The following is a 23,102-nucleotide window of genomic DNA, read 5'->3' on the forward strand; positions in this document are numbered from 1 at the left end:
ACCCCCTTCATAGATTGGCCTGGTTGGCATTTTGAGTTTAACATGCAAACTTACAGTGATATTATAATTACCTGTGTTTGGGGTCCAGGAACGTGTAAGGTCAATGGCTGCAGAGGCACTGATCAATATCAGATTTACACACATGAACTGGCCCCACTTGCACAGATCTCACTCCTCACTCACTGATCCCTCACACACACTGATCTCTTATGTCCTCTGTGTTTATTCTGTATATACCTTCCGTCCTCAGTGCTGCAGCTGAACGACAATGTAGTTCCTGGACAGTTGGACATCTGAATGTCAGAGGTGTACATCAAGGCTCATCTATAGTCTATCCCTATATTTTTAGGGAGTGCTGCCATTTTGAGTTTTGCTAGTAAAAGTGATCAGAATACTGCAAAGTAGATGTTTATAACATAAATATAGCTTTTTTGTATTCAAATCACTTTTATAGTCAAAACTCTGCAGTGTTATTAATTATTCATTTCTCTTACGTCCTAGAGGATGCTGGGGACTCCGTAAGGACCATGGGGATAGACGGGCTCCGCAGGAGACATGGGCACTTTAAGAAAGACTTTAGGTATGGGTTTGCACTGGCTCCTCCCACTATGCCCCTCCTCCAGACCTCGGTTTACTACTGTGCCCAGAGGAGACTGGGTGCATTACAGGGAGCTCTCCTGAGTTTCCTGAAAGAAAGTATATTTGTTAGGTTTTCTATTTTCAGGGAGCACTGCTGGCAACAGACTCCCTGCATCGAGGGGAGAGAAACAGACCTACTTTAATGTTAGGCTCTGTTTCTTAGGCTACTGGACACCATTAGCTCCAGAGGGATCGGTACGCAGGTCTCGCCCTCGCCGTCCGTCCCAGAGCCGCACTGCCGTCCTCCTCGCAGAGCCGGAAGATAGAAGCCGGGTGAGTATGAGAAGAAAGAAGACTTCAGATCTTCACTGAGGTAACGCACAGCAGTAACGCTGTGCGCCATTGCTCCCACACAGCACACACAAATGGCAGTCACTGTAAGGGTGCAGGGCGCAGGGGGGGCGCCCTGGGCAGCAATAAACCTTGTTTTCTGGCAAAAGTAATAAATCAAATAAATAAATATATATATATATATATATATATATATATATATATATATATATATATATATATATATATATATATATATATATATATATATATATTAAAAAAAAAAAAATCTGGGCACTGTATATATAAAGATCCCCAGCCAGGTTTTTAGATATTTGAGCGGGACAGAAGCCCGCCGCCGATGGGGCGGGGCTTCTTCCTCAGCACTCACCAGCGCCATTTTCTCCACAGCACAGCGTTGAGAGGAAGCTCCCCGGACTCTCCCCTGCGTATCCACGGTGAAAGAGGGTTTTAAAGAAGAGGGGGGCACATATTTGGCGCAAAATACATACAGCGCTATCTAGGTAAACATATTGTGTGTTTTTCCTGGGTCATATAGCACTGGGTGTGTGCTGGCATACTCTCTGTCTCTCCAAGGGGCCTTGTGGGGGAACTGTCTTCAGATCAGAGGATTCCCTGAGTGTGTGGTGTGTCGGTCGGCGTGTGTCGACATGTCTGAGGTAGAAGGCTCCTAGGGAGGAGGAGCAGCAAATGAATGTGGTGTCTCCGTCGACAATGCCGACACCTGACTGGATGGCTATGTGGAATGTTTTAAGTGCTAATGTAAATTTATTGCACAAAAGATTAGACAAAGCGGAAGCTAGGGAACAGCCAGGGAGTCAACCCATGTCTGTCCCTATGTCGCGGGGACCTTCGGGGTCTCAAAAGCGCCCACTATGCCAAATAGTAGACACAGATACCGACACGGATTCTGACTCCAGTGTCGACTACGATGATGCAAAGTTACAGCCAAAAGTGGCTAAATGTATTCGATATATGATTATTGCAATAAAATATGTTTTGCATATCACAGAGGAACCCCCTGTCCCTGACACGAGGGTACACATGTATAAGGGAAAGAAACATGAGGTAACCTTTCCTCCCTCACATGAGCTGAACGAGTTATGTGAAAAAGCTTGGGAATCTCCAGACAAAAAAACTGCAGATTCCCAAAAGGATTCTTGTGGCGTATCCTTTCCCGCCAACGGATAGGATACGGTGGAAATCCTCCCCTAGGGTGGAAAAAGCGTTGACATGCTTATCCAAAAAGGTAGCGCTGCCACCCCAAGATACGGCTACCCTCAGGGATCCTGCTGATCACAAGCAGGAGGTTACCTTGAAGTCCATTTACACACATTCGGGGTACCTTACTCAGACCGGCTATTGCGTCGGCTTGGGTGTGTAGCGCTGTAGCAGCATGGACAGATACCTTATCAGCGGAAATTGAAACCCTGGATAAGGATACCATCTTATTGACCCTAGGACATATAAAAGATGCTCAGAGACATTGGTCTACTGGGTTCTAGAATCAACGCTATGTCGATTTCTGCTAGACTAGTCCTATGGACCCGGCAGTGGACAGGTGATGCCGACTCAGGCATATGGAGGTTTTACCTTACAAGGGTGAGGAATTGTTTGGGGAAAGTCTCTCGGACCTGGCCTCCACAGCTACAGCTGGTAAATCAAATGTTTTGCCTTATATTCCCTCACAGCCTAAGAAAGCACCACATTATCAAATGCAGTCCTTTCGGTCACAAAGAAACAAGAGAGTACGAGGTGCGTCCTTTCATGCCAGAGATAAGGGCAGAGGGAAAAAGCTGCACAACACAGCTACTACCCAGGAACAGAAGTCCTCCCCGGCCTCTACAAAATCCACCACATGACGCTGGGGCTCCGCTAAGGGAGTCCGCCCCAGTGGGGGCACGTCTTCGAATTTTCAGCCACATCTGGGTTCACTCACAGGTGGATCCCTGGGCAATAGAAATTGTTTCTCAGGGTTACAAGCTGGAATTCGAAGAGGTGCCTCCTCGCCGGTTTTTCAAATCGGCCCTGCCGACTTCTCCCCCAGAAAGGGAGATAGTGTTAAATGCAATTCACAAATTGTATCTTCAACAGGTGGTGGTCAAGGTTCCCCTACTTCAACAAGGGAGGGGATATTACTCAACCCTGTTTGTAGTCCCGAAACCGGACGGTTCGGTCAGACCCATTCTAAATTTAAAATCCCTGAACCGATACTTGAAAAGGTTCAAGATGGAATCGCTCAGGGCGGTAATCGCCAGCCTGGAAGGGGGGGGATTTTATGGTATCTCTGGACATAAAGGATGCATACCTTCATGTTCCCATATATACACCTCATCAGGCGTACCTGAGATTTGCGGTACAGGATTTTCATTACCAATTTCAGACGTTGCCGTTTGGGCTTTCCATAGCCCTGAGAATTTTCACCAAGGTAATGGCGGAAATGATGGTGCTCCTGCGCAAGCAGGGAGTCACAATTATCCCGTACTTGGACGATCTCCTCATAAAAGCGAGATCACGAGAGCAGTTACTGAACAGCGTGTCACTTTCACTGAAGGTGTTACAGCAACACTGCTGGATTCTCAAAATCCCGAAGTCGCAGCTGGTTCCTACGACTCGTCTGACCTTCTTGGGCATGATTCTGGATACGGACCAGAAAAGGGTTTATCTTCCAATGGGAAAAGGCTCAAGAACTCATGACTCTGGTCAGGAACCTATTGAAACCAAAACAGGTGTCAGTGCATCACGGCACTCGAGTCCTGGGAAAGATGGTGGCATCTTACGAGGCCATTCCATTCGGCAGGTTCCATGCGAGGACCTTCCAATGGGACCTACTGGACAAGTGGTCCGGGTCACATCTACAGATTCATCAGTTGATCACCCTGTCCCCCAGGGCCAGGGTATCTCTCCTGTGGTGGCTGCAGAGTGCTTACCTTCTAGAGGGTCGCAGGTTCGGCATTCAGGACTGGGTTCTGGTGACTACGGACACGAGCCTCCGAGGTTGGGGAGCAGTCACGAGTTGGAAGTCAAAAGACCTAATGAGTACAACTAACTGTGGACTTTGGGACACCTATATATAGTGGCTGTGTTTTGGTGGGGGGGCGGGGGGTTGGCGGTGGAGTCATGTGAGGAGACAGAGAAGGGACAGTCAGAAAAGTAGGACAGCCAGGAGTGGGTAGTTATCACACAGACCAAGTGAGTGAGTGTTGTGGTCCTGAAAGGGGTTGTGTACATGATCCCAACAGTAAAGATGACGGCGGTCATAATACCGACACTTCAGTGATACCCCTTTCACATCGCTCAAATAACACGTCAATACCGGGTCCCACCCAGGAAGGACCCGTTTCCAATTCCCGGGTGGGACGCAGCATTGCGATCTGAAAACGTTAGGAGTATGCGAACGCCACCCCTCCCCCTAGTGCCTAACCCTAACCTCCCCTCCCCCTCCTTAGCCTAACCTTAACCCTCCCGAGCATATACATGTTAGGAATGCTTACTGTCTGGATTGTCAGTGATGTCTGGATTCTGGTGTCGTTCTTCTCCCACATCCTATCCGTCGGTATGCCAACTACATCCCCATAAAAGTAACTTGACTAGTGTAGAGTACTGCCTCTGAGAATCTGGTCGCTACAGATTTCCCTCCTCTGTGAGCTTTGTGCTGGCTGTTTCCTGATGGACTGATACTACTGCTTTGAAGTCCCATACCGCATACAGAGACTGCAGTTTCTCCTCTAAGCACACCACTACGTATGGGTGGGTTAATTAAGTTTGTTTAAGCTAGGTGTATGGTGCTGATTAGTGAGGAGGGCATATTTAATTTTGAAGGGCACATTTTTAGATATGATGTAGTGATACATTACATCTAAAATTATGTCCTTCAAAATTAAAATGTGTCCTGCTCACTAATCCGCACCCTGCACATAGCGTGAATATGATTATTCTTTTAGATATAGGGTAACTGTACAGTTTGGGTCATACATGTATGCATGTTTTTAAAGCTAGCCTTGGTTTGATAATAAGTATTAACAAGCACATATTGCCACAGTGGCTTTTCTCTGCTGGGGTATATAACAATACTACGTCCACAGGTAGGGAAGAATTCAATTGTTGTTGGCAGCCTGGGGCCTGAAGGAGCAATTCAATTGGGGAGCAAACAACAGCCAGTGCCAGCATTTCAGCTCACATCTGCCAGGGGTTGTGAAAAGTTACCTATTTGGTCGCCCAAACGGCACTTTTGTGCGTCACACCCATTGCTTAGGTCTCTTTATGCAGCAAAAACAAATAGTGAACATCGATGGGAGAATGGGGGCGATAGAGCATCTGAATTCCACCCTTTGGGAGATGTATCAAGCCTTGGAGAGAGATAAAGTACCAATCGATTGGTGCCTGTCTGTGTTCAAATATAGCCTGTAAAATGACAGAAGCGGATTGTAAGGTAGTTAAACTCTGTCCACAGCGTGATACATCTACTCATTAGTGTTTGTAAGTGTTAACAGATTAGACAGGCCAGATTTCATTAGCCCCATTAATCAAAGGTGGGTGGGAAAAAAGGTGTTAACGTTAGGCTTTAACGGCCGGTGCTATATAATTACACCTTTTTAACTTGCCTGTTAAGGTTAGTTTATCAGGCGATATTCAGTTGTTATATCGCTATCGCGTCCGATGGAGCAAAATAATTAAATTGCCCCATTGGGCACCATCTAGAGGCTGCCAGGGTGATAATTTTATATCTCCCAAAAAAAAGTTCCCAGACCTATGTGCTAACACTGTTTGCACCCGATAACAGGGTCTTTATCTACTGTTTCTCTTCATGTCTGCTCAGACCGAAATAGGTGGTAATATGTGCATCGCCCTGACTTAAATTGTCCCCTATGAACTTTTTACTTTCAGTGAGTTTAGAATGTTTCTCCTTTTATGTTGTTTTGTGGACATTTTGATATTTGCTTCCGAAACGGCTAATGAAAGTCCCATGTTCACCAATTTAACACATCTGCGTCCTGTACAGTTTTCAATTTTAAAGCTTAACATTTTGCTTCAGAATTCTTTGAGTGTTTCTGGGTACATTGTTTTCTTCTTCTAAACTTTGTATTCTTGGCTTGCCTTGCACTTTTCTAGGAAACAAGTGTGATTTCTTTTATAATTATCTTGACAGCAGTTCTTTTAAATGTAGAATAAAGTGCATAAGCAGTGGTCCGTATTCCCTGTGTGTGTGCAGTGGGTTCACCACCCATCCACATACTGCTGAGGCTCCGTTACTCATTTAGGAATGTTGTGTTTAAAATAGAAATGACAACCAAAATAGTGTTTGTATTAAAAATGCTCATGATGTGGTGGTTTTTATTTTTATACAGAAGTCTCAAAAGGTTGGAGAGCTATTTAACGAACAGATGGCGCTCTCTGGATGCCCAGATGCTTTTCTACATCCCTACTACCAGGTAAGTTTAAACCATAATATTTACAGTGAGATAATATATTTTGTGTGTGTGTGTGTGTGTGTGTGTGTGTGTGTGTGTGTGAGAAATATTTGGAACATTGCTGTTAAGAGTGTAAGACTGGCTGGGCAGTCCTGATAGGGAGCTTGTTTTCTCTTTATAGGGGAAGTTTGGTGTGTGTGTGTGTGTGTGTGTGTTTTTATTTTAATTTTTTGTGTGTTCTCCCCCAACATTGCGAGTCCTTTTTAAGTACATAAATGTAGAAAAATAAAACCAAGACATGGCTATTATCCTAGTGCAGTGGTTCCCAAACATTTTTGATTCAAGGCGCACTTAAGTATCAGAATATATTTTGTATTTTAAAAAAAAAAATTTGACACCCCTAGGCCAAAGTTTTGTTATTGAGAAAAATATTCAACTACTCTGCATTTACCAGTCATCTGTCCTATCGGTATACAGTTACGGACATTCTGCATATTCAGTCTTCAGCTGTCCTGTGTGCTGTGAGTTCCACCTCTTGCATCCTTATGACTCCAACCAGCATCTAATTGCGGACATCAGCCTGCTATATGGCCGCCAGACTTTGCCTCTACATCGCTGACTATCTTCCTACCTGGAAGTCTATTCCTTTGATCACAGGACATTACAAAATCTCCTACGTATAGATTTGTCACCTTGCTGGTAAAAGTGTGACTGTTGCTGTATTCTGTATTTCCATACTCTATAAATACCTTTTTATGTAACTGGGCTTGCTTAGACCTACTATGTTTCTCCACATATCACCCAGCTGTAAACAAACATTGTGGGTACTGACACTAATCCAGGATAATGGCAAACACAAATCCTGACCAAAGGTGACCTGGTCTGATGCATCGCCTTTTCTCTTAAATTGTGTGGATGCCCTGTGTATGTGTGTCTTTTTAGCAGGAGAAAAGATTGCACCAAGATGCTTCATGGGAAGAAGGCGGTAGTGGATTTCTCACTAGAAGGTTGCCTACGGCTGTTTGCTGGGGACTGACACAGCAGGCTCCACAATGAGCTAGGTGATTTTATTTTTTAAATATTTTTGTAGCATCGCCATGAGTAGCATGAGGGTTAATCATAAGGCTGCTGATCTGGCAGGTGACCCGTTCTGGGTCTTCTGGTGCAGCAGTGGATCCCAGAAGCCATTAGAAGGTGGCTTTTTACACAAAACTCCTCCTGCAGCATTAGCATATTTTCACCCTGTTCTGGGTCCATCTCCCAATCGGTCCCTTAGCCACCTCCTTTCGTGCCTCATCATCAAAAGAGGGAGAGGGTAGCTGTTGAAATCTACAATACAGAGGTGAGCGAAGGCTAAGTGGGCGAGTGTTGATTTGAGGAGACCATACAGTAGCTTGGAATTGGGCCAGGAGGATATTAATAGTCAATGTGAATTTGGATCTGATGGAGAAATGGATTGATGGATTATTTTTTTTTTTTTTTTTTTTAATAAAAGAGAGGAGAGGATTCTGGTGGAATAACACAAAGTGCAGTGTGTGTGGGGTGGAAAGACAAACTAAGTGAATATTGCTACGAAAAATAAACAAAACTTGTTTATTATACACAATATAAGTAGAAGTATTAAAGTTTCCCACAAATCTAAAAATGGCTAAACCTTTAGATGTTGCTATGTAAAGAAAAATTGTCTAAAACCTAAATCATGATTAAACATTTATGACTCGTTGTGTATCTAAAATACTTTTTCTTTACGTTCATAAACAACATGCAAAAAGGGATTTCTCAATTACGTTTTCAAGTCATTAATTCTAAATAGAAAGTTCAGAGAAGATTTAAGTTTTGGTAAAAAATAAATATTTAATTGATTTTCTTGTCTACCTCCTGCAAATGCTAACTCAGTGGAACACTTATTCTACAGGCATTTTATCTTTTATGATCCAGTGACCATGATTGTCAAAGCGGGTTTCATTCACCAGTTTAATTCTTAAGGGGGAACACACTAGATTAGATTGCTTAGAAATTAAGCACGGATCTCTGTGTGTATGCCCATAGCGATAGCGATGCACGGCCCCGCTCATCGCTATCGCTGGCTCTAGATTTGGCATGCATGCCAAATCTAGTAGATAGCTCACTTCACTGCTGTGTGAAGTGAGCGCACACATCGCTCTGTCTGCTGAGTGGTCTGTGCTAGATCGCTCAGCACACATTTCCCCGTATGTACGGGGCTTTAGAATTTCATGTACTGCATTATCTTTATGGAAATAAAGAAAGTCACGGGTAGTGGCTTCTTTGCAATAATCCTTTTGGTCCCTCTGCACTGAAACCCCAGCAAATGCTCTGGAATATTTCCCTCTAGATAGCATCGCAGGCTGGTGCAAGCGCACTTGGCACACACATCTTCATTGTAACACATGTGTCTGCACTCTGTGCTATCACCCATGAACACTTATGTGCCTTGAATTTGGCAGTGTGTATTTGTAGTTTTTTTTTTTTTTTTTCTTGTATTCCGTTAACTGTGTTGAGTGTTCTGATTTTGTATTTGAATGTCTTGATTTATTGCCTCAAAGTAGTGTTCTTTTTGAACCACACGTTTGTTTGGTATTATACATATGTGGGAGTATGGGCAATATGTGTAACTACAGAACAGGCAAAAATTATTTATTTTCTTGGTAAGACTACTAGAATAGCAGTTGGTAGCTTGTTTCCTTAAAAAAATGTGCTTGCTCTATACCACCAGTTTGTACAGGGTTTCAATAGCCATAATTTGACAAGAGATACTGTCAAAGTAAATACTCAAAAAAACAAACAAAAAAAACCAAACCCCAACATTAATTTTTTTTTATTTTTGCATAATAATTGTACACTGAAAATAGGGAAGGGAAGCAGTAAAGGCCGCAGTTAAGGGTTCACACAAAATCTTATAACACTGACATTAGCTAAGCGTTCCTCAGAAGAGGGATACAGGTAAATATTTGTACTCTGGTGAAAGACTAGGGGTTACTTATGGGTGCTTCACTTGTAATGGATGCTGCCTCTTAAGTTCATAAGGGACCTATCCCGAAAAAGTTCAAAGTATCAAAAGTGCAAAAAAAGGGGTTATGTGAAGTAGATGGCGCCGCTCCTGTGAGTGGAGGAAATAAAAGAGGGGTTAAATCCTGAAGAGAGGAAGAGGAATATGTATCATATGTAAAGGATTTTAGCCTCTGTTCTTTATGTATCAGTCATAGGTAAATGCAAAAGAATAATGCAACGAACGATGTGCAGTGATACCCGATGTTTGGTAGATTATCACGATACAGATAAACAGTAACGTAATTAAAATATAATGAACCCTCTTTTTGGTTAGTAAGAAAGTGGCATGCCCCACTTACATAAGAATATGAGGAAATGTGGCTTAACTGGGTTCATTTACGGTCTACACAATATTTTGTTTTGTAGCAAAAAAAATAAAAAAATGTATAGTTGATTGTGCTCCCTAGCGCAGTGGTTCTCAAACACTCTGCCTTGGATTGGTGGTCGAAGTCCAATTCAAATTATTTATGGTCAATGTAATAGTGAAAACCAGTGCTTGTAGCTGCCAATCATAAAATATGTGCACAAACAGAAGCAAATATTGTCCCTCACCGCACAACTGAACATAAGGATGACTTATAAAAACAATTTACTTAATTGAGAAATTTAGAAAGAAATATAAAATTAAAGAAACTTTTTTGGCCTTATGTGCCTTGGGAAGTCCTGATACTCTAGGGTGCTATGCTTCAAAAAAGTTTGAGAACCACTGCCCTAGAATAAAAAAATATGACAGAGGAAACAAGAGGCTGGTGGTTTTTCTTCACTTTATCACTCTCCAAGGCTTAGTACATAGACCCCAAAGATACTAGCCAATCTGCTCCTGTTACAGGCTCGGTTTGAAAAATTACAGGAGCTGTTTGGTTGGTACTTAATTTCTCTCCAAGCTTTGATACATATGCCCCTAATGGTTATAATTTTTCCATTTGAAGCATAAGACAAACGGACGGCATTGAATAGTGCTGTGTCAGATCCTTTCCTCCGGAGAGGAACCAACATCAATTAAATATACCCCATAGAGGTAGGAAGGCCCTGCTTGCAAGCCTACAATCTATTGGGATATTATGGTAAGCACAGGCATAATGGCTAAGTTAATAATAAAATAGCTGTGAAATCACACATGACTAGTTAGAGTTGCTTAATACTTTTTAGCACAGTGAAAAATTGCAAGTCACTGAGACAGAACTCCCATTCCTTATTTATGTTTTTTTTTGTGTGTTTTACAATGAATGAAGCTGGGTAAAGCAAATCCTTTTGTAAGGATGTTAAAAACCATCTGCAATTCTAGCTTGCTAGGCTTCCCTTAAAAAACAAAACAAAACCTGATTTGAGTTTAAATAGCAGCCATGCAACTTGATGACCTGCCCTGTGGTTGTTTTCCCAAAGCAAAAAAAACAGCCCATAAAAATTTGGCAGGATTGCCGTTTTGTTCCTGGAAGTTCTACTTATTTCTGACTTCTCCGAAAGTGTGAGGATTTTTGAGCATGGTCCTGCTCTTGAGAAACTTGGATTCTTTACACTTAAATGTTTTTGTTTTTTTTTGGCTAGTGGCAAATACAGAATTTACAAGGGGGGTTTCTATATATAGCTAGATATATCACACTTTTCATCATAGGAAAGGTGCAACAGCAGCTCTTGGGAGCGAGGCCAGGTAAACTTATTTAGCCCCACCCAGTCATGCCATTTTTACGAGCGTATGAGAAATATAGCCCAAAAGCTACAGAGGCTATGGTGTGGTCCCTTCATGGTACACTGGGGTGATACTTAATATTTCTCTAATGTCCTAGAGGATGCTGGGGACTCCGTAAGGACCATGGGGATAGACGGGCTCTGCAGGAGACATGGGCACTTTAAGAAAGTCTTTAGACCTGGGTGTGCACTGGCTCCTCCCTCTATGCCCCTCCTTCAGACCTCAGTTTGATACTGTGCCCAGAGGAGCTGGGTGCTTTTCAGTGAGCTTTCCCGAGTTTGCTGATAGAAAGTATTTTGTTAGGTTTTTTATTTTCAGGGAGCTCTCCTGGCAACAGACTCCCTGCATCGAGGGACTGAGGGGAGAGAAGCAGCCCTACTCTCTGAGTGCAGGTCCTGCTTCTTAGGCTACTGGACACCATTAGCTCCAGAGGGATTGGTACGCAGGATCTCACCCTAGCCGTCCGTCCCAGAGCCGCGCCGCCATCCCCCTCGCAGAGCCAGAAGATATATGCCGGGTGAGTATGAGAAGAAAAGAAGACTTCAGAGGCGGCAGAAGACTTCATGATCTTCACTGAGGTAACGCACAGCACTGCAGCTGTGCGCCATTGCTCCCACACACCTCACATACTCCGGTCACTGTAAGGGTGCAGGGCGCAGGGGGGGGGCGCCCTGGCAGCAATATAAACCTCTTATTTGGCAAAAGGAGCATATATACAGCTGGACACTGTATATATGCAGGAGCCCCCGCCAATTTTACACTTTTAGCGGGACAGAAGCCCGCCGTCGAGGGGGCGGGGCTTCTCCCTCAGCACTCACCAGCGCCATGTTTTTCTCCACAGCACCGCTGAGAGGAAGCTCCCCGGACTCTCCCCTACTTATACCACGGTAGAAGAGAGGGTTTTTAAAGAAGAGGGGGGCACATAATTCGGCACAGATAATAACAGCGCTACTGGGTAAACATTAAATTGCTGTGTTTTTTCCTGGGTCATATAGCGCTGGGGTGTGTGCTGGCATACTCTCTCTCTCTCTGTCTCTCCAAAGGGCCTTGTGGGGGAATTATCTTCAGATGAGCATTCCCTGAGTGTGTGGTGTGTCGGTACGTGTGTGTCGACATGTCTGAGGTAAAAGGCTCTCCTAAGGAGGAGATGGAGCAAATGTGTGTGGTGTCTCCGTCGACAACGCCGACACCTGATTGGATATGTGAAATTAAGTGCTAAGGTAAATTTATTGCACAAAAGATTAGAGAACAGACATTGAATCTACACGTCTGTCCCTGTGTCGCAGAGACCTTCAGAGTCTCACAACGCTCACTATCCAAAATAATAGACACTGATATTGACACGAAGTCTGACTCCAGTGTCGACTACGATAATGCAAGTACAGCCAAAACTGGCAGAAAAGTATTCAATATATGATTATTGTAATAAAAGATGTTTTGCATATCACTGATGACTCATCTGTCCCTGACACGAGGGTACACATGTTTAAGGGGAAGAAAGCTGAGGTAAATTTCCCTCCTCTCATGAAGAAAAAGAGCGTGAATCTCCAGACAAGAAACTGCAGATTCCCACAAAGAATTCTCAGGGAGTATCCTTTCCCTACTAGGGCCAGGATACGATGGGAATCTTCCCCTAGGGTGGACAAAGTTTTGTCACGATTACCCAAAAGGTAGCGCTGACTTAACAGCTATCCTCAGGGTTCCTGCAGATAGCATGCAGGAATAGTACTTTGAAGTCCAATTACACACATTCTGATACACTACTCAGACCGGCGATTGTGTCGGCATGGGTTTATAGCGCTGTAGCAGCGTGGACAGATACCTTATCAGCGGAGATTGAAACCCTAGATAAGGATACCATGTTATTGACCCTAGTATATGTGTGTGTATGTGTATATGTGTATATAGATAGATATATATATATGTGTATATAGATATATATATATATATATATATATATATATATATATATATATATATATATATAGATGCTGTCTTATATATAGATGCGAAAGGACAAGAAATACAAAAGGGATTTTTCCCACGCACTCTGCTGGCTGTTAGTAAGAAGAACTATATACTATGTAATAATAGGAAATTTAGAGCTCTTCGTTACATATGTTTTGCAAAAGATATGATAAGCCTCCAGGCCACTTCACGGCTGCTCTATTGCTGAAGGTCCCTAACTAAGCATAGGTCCAAGGCTTGGACCCCACAAAGTCGGCTGGGGTGGTCGGGCCTGAGCCGACTTTGTGGGGTCCAAGCCTTGGACCTATGCTTAGTTAGGGACCTCCAGCAATAGAGCAGCCGTGAAGTGGCCTGGAGGCTTATCATATCTTTTGCAAAACATATGTAACGAAGAGCTCTAAATTTCCTATTATTACATAGTATATAGTTCTTCTTACTAACAGCCAGCAGAGTGCGTGGGAAAAATCCCTTTTGTATTTCTTGTCTAGAGTAACCCCCTCCCGCAGCACCTGGGGATTGTTACCAGCTTGATTAGAGCAGTTTTCCACTATTTATTATATATAGATGCCCAAAGAGACATTAGTCTACTGGGTTCTAGAGTCAACGCTATGTCGATTTCTGCTAGACGTGTCCTGTGGAACATGCAATGGACAGGTGATGCCGACTAAAAGAGGCATATGGAAGGTTTACCTTACAAGGCTGAGGAATTGTGTGAAGAAGGGCTCTCGGACCTGATCTCCACAGCTATAGCTGGTAATTCTGATCTTTTGCCTTATATTCCCTCACAGCCTAAGAAAGCACGACATTATCAAATGCAGTCCTTTCGGTCGCAGAATAACAAGAAAGTACGAGGAGCGTCCTTTCTTACCAGAGGTAAGGGCACAGCTAGTTCCTAGGAACAGAAGTCCTCCCCGGCCTCTACTACATCCACCGCATGACGCTGGAGCTCCGCTAAGGGAGTCCGACCCAGTGGGAGCACGTCTTTGACTCTTCAGCCACATCTGAGTTTACTCACAGGTGGATCCCGGGGCAATAAAAATTGTTCTCAGGGTTACAAGATGGAATTCGAAAGGTGCCTCCTCGCTGGTTTTTCTTTATAGGCCCTACCGGCTTCTCCCCCAGAAAGGGAGATAATATTAAATACAATTCACACATTGTATCTCCAACAGGTGGTGCGCAAGGTTCGCCTCCTGCAACAAGGAAGGCGATATGACTCAACCTTGGCTGTAGTCCCGAAACCGTACGGTTCGGTCAGACCTATTTTAAAATTTAAAATCTCTGAACCTATACGGGAAAAGGTTCACATTTTAAAGTGGAATCGCCCAGAGCAATCATTGCCAGCCTGGAAAGGGGGGATTTGATGGTGTATCTAGACATAAAGGCTGCATACCTTCATGTTCCCATTTATCTACCCCATCAGGCGTACCTGACAATTGCGGTACAGGATTGTCATTACCTATTTCAGGGTAATTGGCGGAAATAATGGTGCTCCTACGCAAGCAAGGAGTCAGTTATACCATACTTGGACGATCTCCTAATAAGGGCGAGATCAAAAGAGCAGTTGTTGAACAGCGTGTCACTTTCGCTGAAGGTGTCACAGCAACTCGGCTGGATTCTGAATTTCCCGAGGTCACAGTTGGTTCCTATAACTCGTCTGCGCTTCTTGGGTATGCTTCTGGATACAGACCAGAAATGGGTTTACCTGCAGATAGAGGAGGCCCAGGAACTCATGACTCTAGTCAGGGACCTATTGAAACCAAGACAGGTGTCAGTGCATCACTGCACTCGAGTCCTGGGAAAAACATTCCCTTCGGCAGGTTCCATGCGAGGACTTCAAATGGGACCTACTGGACAAGTGGTCCGGGTCACATCTACAGATTCATCAGTTGATCACCCTATCCCCCAGGGCCAGGGTATCTCTCCTGTGGTGGCTGCAGAGTGCTCACCTTCTAGAGGGCCGCAGATTCGGCATTCAGGACTGGATCCTGGTGACCATGGACGCGAGCCTCCGAGGCTGGGGAGCAGTCACACAGGGAAGAAATTTCCAAGGTCTTTGGTCAAGTCAAGAGACTTGTCTTCACATCAACATATTGGAACTAAGGGCCATATACAACGCCCTACGTCAAGCGAAGACCTTTCTTCGCGATCAACCGGTTCTGATCCAGTCAGACAACGTCACCGCAGTAGCTCATGTAAACCGCCAAGGCGGCACAAGGAGCAGAGTGGCGATGGCGGAAGCCACCAGAATTCTTCGCTGGGCGGAGAATCATGTAAGAGCACTGTCAACAGTGTTCATTCCGGAAGTGAACAACTGGGAAGCAGACTTCCTCACCAGACATACGTCCTGGAGAATGGAGACTTCGTCAGGAAGTCTTTGCACAGATTGCAGTTCGGTGGGGACTGCCACAGATAGACATGATGGCGTCCTGCCTCAACAAAAAGCTGCAGAGTTATTGCGCTTGGTCAAGAGACCCTCAGGCAGTAGCGGTAGACGCCCTAGTGACACCATGGGTGTTCCAGTCAGTCTATGTATTTCCTCCTCTTCCTCTCATACCCAAGGGTTGAGAATAATGAGAAAAAGGAGGAGTGAGAACAATCCTCATTGTTCCAGATTGGCCACGAAGGATCTGGTATCCGGATCTGCAGGAAATGCTTACAGAAGATCCGTGGCCTCTTCCTCTAAGGCAGGACCTGTTGCAACAGGGCCCATGTCTGTTCCAAGACTTACCGCGGCTGCGTTTGACGGCATGGCGGTTGAACGCCGGATCCTAGCGGAAAAAGGCTTTCCGGATGAGGTCATTCCTACGCTGATAAAGGCTAGGAAGGACGTGACATCTAAACATTATCACCGTATATGGCGAAAATATGTTTCTTGGTGTGAGGCCAGGAATGCTCCTACGGAAGAATTCCATCTGGGCCGTTTCCTTCACTGCCTACAAACTGGAGTGAATTTGGGCCTAAAACTTAGGCTCCATTAAGGTTCAGATTTCGGCCCTATCCATTTTCTTTCAAAAAATTGGCTTCTCTCCCAGAAGTTCAGACTTTTTTGTGAAGGGAGTGCTGCATTTTCAGCCTCCTTTTGTACCTCTGGTGGAGCCGTGGGACCTTAACGTGGTGTTAAGTTTCCTTAAGTCACACTGGTTTGAACCACCTAAAACGGTAGAGTTAAAATATCTCACTTGGAAGGTGGTCATGTTATTAGCCTTGGCTTCGGCTAGGCAAATGTCTGAATTGGCGGCATTGTCTCATAAAAGCCCCTATCTGGTTTTCCATGTCGATAGAGCGGAGTTGCGGACACGTCCTCAATTCCTGCCTAAGGTGGTATCATCCTTTCATATGAACCAGCCTATTGTGGTGCCTGTGGCTACGCGTGACTTGGAGGACTCCAAGTCCCTGGATGTGGTCAGGGCTTTGAAAATTTACGTAGCCAGAACGGCTAGAGTCAGAAAAACGGAATCACTGTTCGTCCTGTATGCTGCCAACAAGCTTGGCACTCCTGCTTCAAAGCAGACTATTGCCCACTGGATTTGTAACACCATTCAGCAGGCTCATTCTACGGCTGGATTGCCGTTGCCTAAATCGGTTAGGGCCCATTCCACTAGGAAGGTGGGCTCTCCTTGGGCGGCTGCCCGAGGGGTCTCGGCATTACAGTTGTGCCGAGCGCCTGCTACGGCTAGTTCCCAGGAACAGAAGTTCTCCCCGGCTTCTACTAAATCCACCGCATGACGCTGGGGCTCCACTGAGGGAGTCCGCGCCGGTGGGGGGCACGTCTACGACTCTTCAGCCACGTCTGGGTTCAGTCAGACGTGGATCCTTGGGCGATGGAAATTGTATCCCAAGGCTACAAGCTGGAATTCGAAGACTGGCCTCCTCGCCGATTTTTCAAATCGGCTTTACCAGCTTCTCCTCCAGAGAGGGAGATAGTCTTAAGGGGGGTACTCACGGAGCGATATTCTAAGCAATCTGACTAGATTGCTTAGAATTTAAGCAGGATCGCTCCGTGTGTACCCCGTACAGCGATAGCGATGCGCAGCCCCGCGCATCGCTATCGCTGCTGCTAGATTGGCCTGCCGTGCAGGCCAATCTAGCGGGTCGCTCACTTCACCCGCTGGGTGAAATGAGCGGCCCCTCGTCTCCCCCCCGCACGCTGAGCACACATCGCGCTGTGCTGAGTGGCGGGAGAGATGTGTGCTGAGCGAACCTTTAGCTGCAATTCAAAAGCTGTGTCAACAGCAAGTGATTATCAAGGTTCCCCTAATGCAACAGGGGAAAGGGTACTATTCAACCCTATTTGTGGTCCCGAAACCGGATGGCTCGGTCAGACCCATTCTAAATTTAAAATCCCTAAACCTGTACTTGAAAAAGTTCAAGTTCAAGATGGAATCGCTCAGGGCAGTTATCTCCAGCCTAGAAGGGGGGGATTTTATGGTGTCACTAGACATAAAGGATGCATACCTTCATGTCCCCATATATCCTCCTCATCAGGCGTACCTGAGATTCGCTGTACAGGACTGTCATTACCAGTTCCAGACGTTGCCGTTTGGGATTTACATGGCCCCGAGGGTTTTCACCAAGGTAATGGCGGAAATGATGGTGCTCCTGCGCAGGCAGGGAGTCACAATTATCCCGTACTTGGATGATCTCCTGATAAAAGCGAGATCAAAAGAACAGTTGCAGAAAAGCGTGTCGCTCTCCCTGAGAGTGCTGCAGCAGCATGGCTGGATTCTAAATCTACCAAAGTCACAGTTGGTTCCAATGACTCGGCTATCTTTTTTAGGCATGATTCTGGACATGGAACTAAAGAGGGTTTTTCTCCCGATGGAAAAAGCCCAGGAACTCCAGAACATGGTCAGAGACCTGTTAAAACCGAAAAGAGTGTCAGTTCATCAATGCACTCGAGTACTGGGAAAAATGGTGGCGACCTACGAGGCCATCCCCTTCGGCAGGTTTCATGCGAGGACATTTCAGTGGGACCTTCTGGCCAAGTGGTCTGGGTCCCATCTTCAAATTCATCAGAAAATAAGCCTGTACCCCAGGGCCAGGGTGTCTCTCCTGTGGTGGCTGCAGAGTGCTCACCTTCTAGAGGGTCACAGATTCGGCATTCAAGACTGGGTTCTGGTGACCATGGACGCGAGCCTCCGAGGATGGGGAGCAGTCACACAAGGAAGACATTTTCAGGGACTATGGTCAAGCCAGGAGGCTTGTCTACACATCAACATACTGGAATTGAGGGCCATATACAACTGCCTACGACAAGCGGAGAATCTTCTTCGCGACCTATCGGTTCTGATTCAATCAGGCAACGTCACAGCCGTGGCTCATGTAAACTGCCAAGGCGGGACAAGGAGCAGAGTGGCAATGGCGGAAGCCACCAGGATTCTTCGCTGGGCGGAAAATCACGTAAGCGCTCTGTCAGCAGTCTTCATTCTGGGAGTGGACAACTGGGAAGCAGATTTCCTCAGCAGACACTATGTCCATCCAGGAGAGTGGGGACTTCATCAAGAAGTTTTTGCAGAGATAACTAGTCTTTGGGGACTTCCTCAAATAGAAATGATGGCGTCGCGCCTCAACAAGAAGCTTTGGAGGTATTGTGCCAGGTCAAGGGACCCTCAGGCAGTAGCGGTAGACGCCCTGGTGACACCATGGGTGTTTCAGTCGGTCTATGTGTTCCCTCCGCTTCCTCTCATCTCAAAAATATTAAGAATCATAAGACAAAAAAGAGTGCAGACAATACTCATTGTTCCAGATTGGCCTCGAAGGGCCTGGTATTCAGATCTTCAGGAGATTCTCACAGAAGATCCATGGCCTCTTCCTCTCAGGGAGGACCTGTTGCAGCAGGGGCCCTGCGTGTTCCAAGACTTACCGTGGTTACGTTTGACGGCATGGCGGTTGAACACCGAATCCTACCTGGGAAAGGTATTCCGGAGGAAGTCATCCCTACTCTGATAATGCTTTGCCGTCACCTCCTTCCTAGCCTTTATCACCGTATCTGGAGGAAGTATGTATCTTGGTGTGAAGCCAAGAATGCTCCTACGGAAGATTTCCACCTGGGCCGCTTTCTCCACTTTCTACAGACAGGAGTGGATATGGGCCTGAAGTTAGGGCCGAAATCTGTACCTTAATGGAGCCTATCTATATTCTTTCGGAAGTAATTGGCTTCTCTCCGAGAAGTCCAGACTTTTGTAAAGGGAGTGCTACTCATCCAGCCTCCTTTTGTACCCCCAGTGGCACCATGTGACCTTAACGTGGTGTTACAGTTCCTAAAATCTCACTGGTTTGAGCCTCTTCAAACAGTTGAATTAAAATTTCTCACTTGGAAAGTGGTCATGTTGTTGGCCTTGGCATCTGCAAGGCGGGTGTCCGAATTGGCGGCTTTGTCTCACAAAAGCCCCTATCTGATTTTCCATGTGGACAGAGCAGAGTTGAGTACTTGTCCTCAATTTTTGCCTAAGGTGGTTTCATCATTTCATATGAACCAACCTATAGTGGTGACTGTGGCTACGGGAGACTTGGAGGCTTCCAAGTCCCTGGATGTAGTCAGGGCCTTAAAAAATTTATGTAGCCAGGACGGCTCGGGTTAGGCAAACAGAGTCACTGTTTGTCCTGTATGCAGCCAAAAAGGTTGGCGCCCCTGCTTCTAAGCAGACTATTGCTCGCTGGATCTGTCACACGATTCAGCAAGCTCATTCTATGGCTGGATTGCCGTTACCAAATTCTGTAAAGGCCCATTCCAGTAGGAAGGTGGGCTCTTCTTGGGCGGCTGCCCGAGGCGTCTCGGCATTACAGCTTTGCCGAGCAGCTACTTGGTCGGGTTCAAACACTTTTGCAAAATTCTACAAGTTTGATACCCTGGCTGATGAGGACCTCATGTTTGCTCAATCGGTGCTGCAGAGTCATCCGCACTCTCCCGCCCGGTTTGGAGCTTTGGTATAATCCCCATGGTCCTTACGGAGTCCCCAGCATCCTCTAGGACGTAAGAGAAAATAAGATTTTAAACCTACCGGTAAGTCTTTTTCTCGTAGTCCGTAGAGGATGCTGGGCGCCCGTCCCAGTGCGGACTGTTTCTGCAAGACTTGTATATATTTGTTGCTTACATAAGGGTTATGTTACAGTTAAGATCAGTCTTTGGCTGATCCTGTTTTGTTCATACTGTTAACTGGTGGAGTATATTCCAGGTTATACGGTGTGGATGGTGTGGTCTGGTATGAATCTTGCCCTTAGATTAACAAAAATCCTTTCCTCGTACGGTCAGTCTCCTCTGGGCACAGTTTTTCTAACTGAGGTCTGGAGGAGGGGCATAGAGGGAGGAGCCAGTGCACACCCATTCTAAAGTCTTTAGAGTGCCCATGTCTCCTGCGGAGCCCGTCTATACCCCATGGTCCTTACGGAGTCCCCAGCATCCTCTACGGACTAGGAGAAAAAGATTTACCGGTAGGTTTAAAATCTTATTTTTAATTTCCTACAGGTAAATACTTTTCTCGTAGTCCGTAGAGGATACTAGGAGCCTGCCCGGTGCTTCGTTCTTCCTGCACTGTTACTTGGTTAAGTATTCTGCTTTGTTCAGCTGTTTCTGTTCATGTTTCAAGTTTGGTTGGCATGGCTTTCCTATTATTTTGTGTGTGCTGGTTCGTAATCTCACCACTTTTCTTATCTCTCCTTTTCGCAAAGTGTGTCCGTCTCCTTGGGCACAGTTTCCTAGACTGAGTCTGGAAGGAGGGACATAGATGGAGGAGCCAGCACACACTATCAAATTCTTGAAGTGCCCAAGGCCCCTAGTGGACCCATCTATACCCCATGGTATTAAGTAACTTAATCATTATAATTACTGTGGGGATCCGGTTAGCATACCGGCGCTCGGAATGCCAGCAGTTGGAATCCCGAAACTGGTCAGAAAGATACCGCCAGGATCCTGACTTCGATCACAATTCCGGCACTAGTATCCCGACTGTTGACATCCCGAACGAAAGTATGCTGGGGCTGGCTAGGGTTAGGCCGTGTAGTGATGGTGAGGATTTAGGGTTGGGTTGTAGGGAGGGTTAGACATAAAGCATGGAGGGAGGGTTAGAGAGGGCGTTGCAATACTCACTTAGCATGTGTCAGAATTCTGCGTGTGTGGATACCGCTGTCTGTATTCTTTCCATCGGCATCCCAATTGTCGGGATCCCATATCATCCCTTATTGTGCACATAGCATGCACCTTATGCAGAAACATTCAGTCTTGTCTAATAGACACTACTGCTCAAAATTCATTACACTGACCTTTTTTGAACCCCCCACCCCCCTTATTTATCACTACTTCTAGGACTTCCTTCTATTCCTGCTCTGAGATCTCTAACCTCTTCTGTTCTCACTTTACACCAGAGCTTATTCAGCCTGCCAGTACAACCTATACCTGTACAGTATCCTGATGGTACCTGATGCTTCTCTTCTGTATCCTCTCCTGTCTCAGTGCAACAAAAATCTAAATACAGACACCCTTTCTTTCTCACCTAACAGCTCAATGCTTTACTGCATGCTCTTTGATCTTCTATATCCTCTTCTCCTGCCTACAAGAATTGCACTTGTTACCTATGAAATTTCCTGCTATGTTTGATAAGACGTTTCCCCAGCCTTGAAATAATCAAACAGTCACTGGAAAACCCGTTTCATTACCAGAACTATACTGCTTACACTGGTACCCTTTCTACTCTAAGCATTCTTTTGAGCAGGGTCCTCACCACCCTTCACCTCCGAACCTCTTGTTTCATCTGTTCCCTTAACTATTTTCAAACTGTCCATCCTCTGTGCTATCTTTTTGTATGATTGTTACATGATTTTTGAACATGATCTGAATTGTAGGATTGTACCTGCTCCAAAATTACACATCTTATGTACCTTTTTTATTTATTTCTCTGACGTCCTTGTGGATGCTGGGGACTCCGTAAGGACCATGGGGAATAGACGGCTCCGCAGGAGACTGGGCACATCTAAAGAAAGCTTTAGGACTATCTGGTGTGCACTGGCTCCTCCCCCTATGACCCTCCTCCAAGCCTCAGTTAGATTTCTGTGCCCGGCTGAGCTGGATGCACCCTAGGGGCTCTCCTGAGCTCCTAGGAAGAAAGTATATGTTAGGTTTTTTTATTTTCAGTGAGACCTGCTGGCAACAGGCTCACTGCACCGAGGGACTAAGGGGAGAAGAAGCGAACCTACCTAAGTGGTGGTAGCTTGGGCTTCTTAGGCTACTGGACACCATTAGCTCCAGAGGGATCGAACACAGGACCCGACCTCGTCGTCCGTTCCCGGAGCCGCGCCGCCGTCCCCCTTACAGAGCCAGAAGCAAGAAGGTGGTCCGGAAAATCGGCGGCTGAAGACTTCTGTCTTCTCCAAGGTAGCGCACAGCACTGCAGCTGTGCGCCATTGCTCCTCATGCACACCACACACTGCGGTCACTGATGGGTGCAGGGCGCGGGGGGGGGGGGGCGCCCTGAGCAGCAATTTTAACACCTTGGCTGGCGAACTGACACCATATATAGCCCCAGGGGCTATATAGGTGTTTATTAACCCCTGCCAGAACTTTTACAATAGCGGGAGAAAGCCCGCCGAAAAGGGGCGGAGCCATCTCCCTCAGCACACTGGCGCCATTTTCCCTCACAGCTCTGCTGGAGGGATAGCTCCCTGGCTCTTCCCTGCAGTCCTGCACTACAGAAATATATTATGCAGCTATAAGGGAAAACACTCTCTCTATAGGTGATATCCCTGTGATATATAGCGCTCTGGTGTGTGCTGGCATACTCTCCCTCTGTCTCCCCAAAGGGCTTTGTGGGGTCCTGTCCTCTGTCAGAGCATTCCCTGTGTGTGTGCTGTGTGTCGGTACTGCTGTGTCGACATGTATGATGAGGATAATGATGTGGAGGCGGAGCAAATGCCTGTGAATGGGATGTCACCCCCTGCGGGGTCGACACCGGTGTGGATGGACTTATGGAAGGAATTACGTGACAGTGTCAACTCCTTACATAAAAGGTTTGACGACATAGGACAGCCGGCTGCTCAGCTTGTGC

The 23,102-nt window shown here is 45.8% G+C and overlaps 1 protein-coding gene across 3 annotated transcripts in view; it reads left to right on the top strand.

Moving 5' to 3' along the window:
* The window catches only part of GRB10 (growth factor receptor bound protein 10), a 474,936-nt gene that overhangs the window by 104,140 nt on the left and 347,694 nt on the right, over positions 1-23,102 (top strand). For all 3 annotated transcript variants that reach the window (XM_063922618.1, XM_063922620.1, XM_063922619.1), the window contains exon 2: positions 6,279-6,362. In XM_063922618.1, coding sequence (XP_063778688.1) covers positions 6,315-6,362 — 48 coding nt within the window. In that variant the 5' untranslated portion in view covers positions 6,279-6,314. The remainder of the gene's footprint in view (positions 1-6,278; positions 6,363-23,102) is intronic.

The sequence above is a fragment of the Pseudophryne corroboree genome, chromosome 5, assembly GCF_028390025.1.
Source record: "Pseudophryne corroboree isolate aPseCor3 chromosome 5, aPseCor3.hap2, whole genome shotgun sequence".
In the NCBI taxonomy this organism is placed as follows: domain Eukaryota; kingdom Metazoa; phylum Chordata; class Amphibia; order Anura; family Myobatrachidae; genus Pseudophryne; species Pseudophryne corroboree.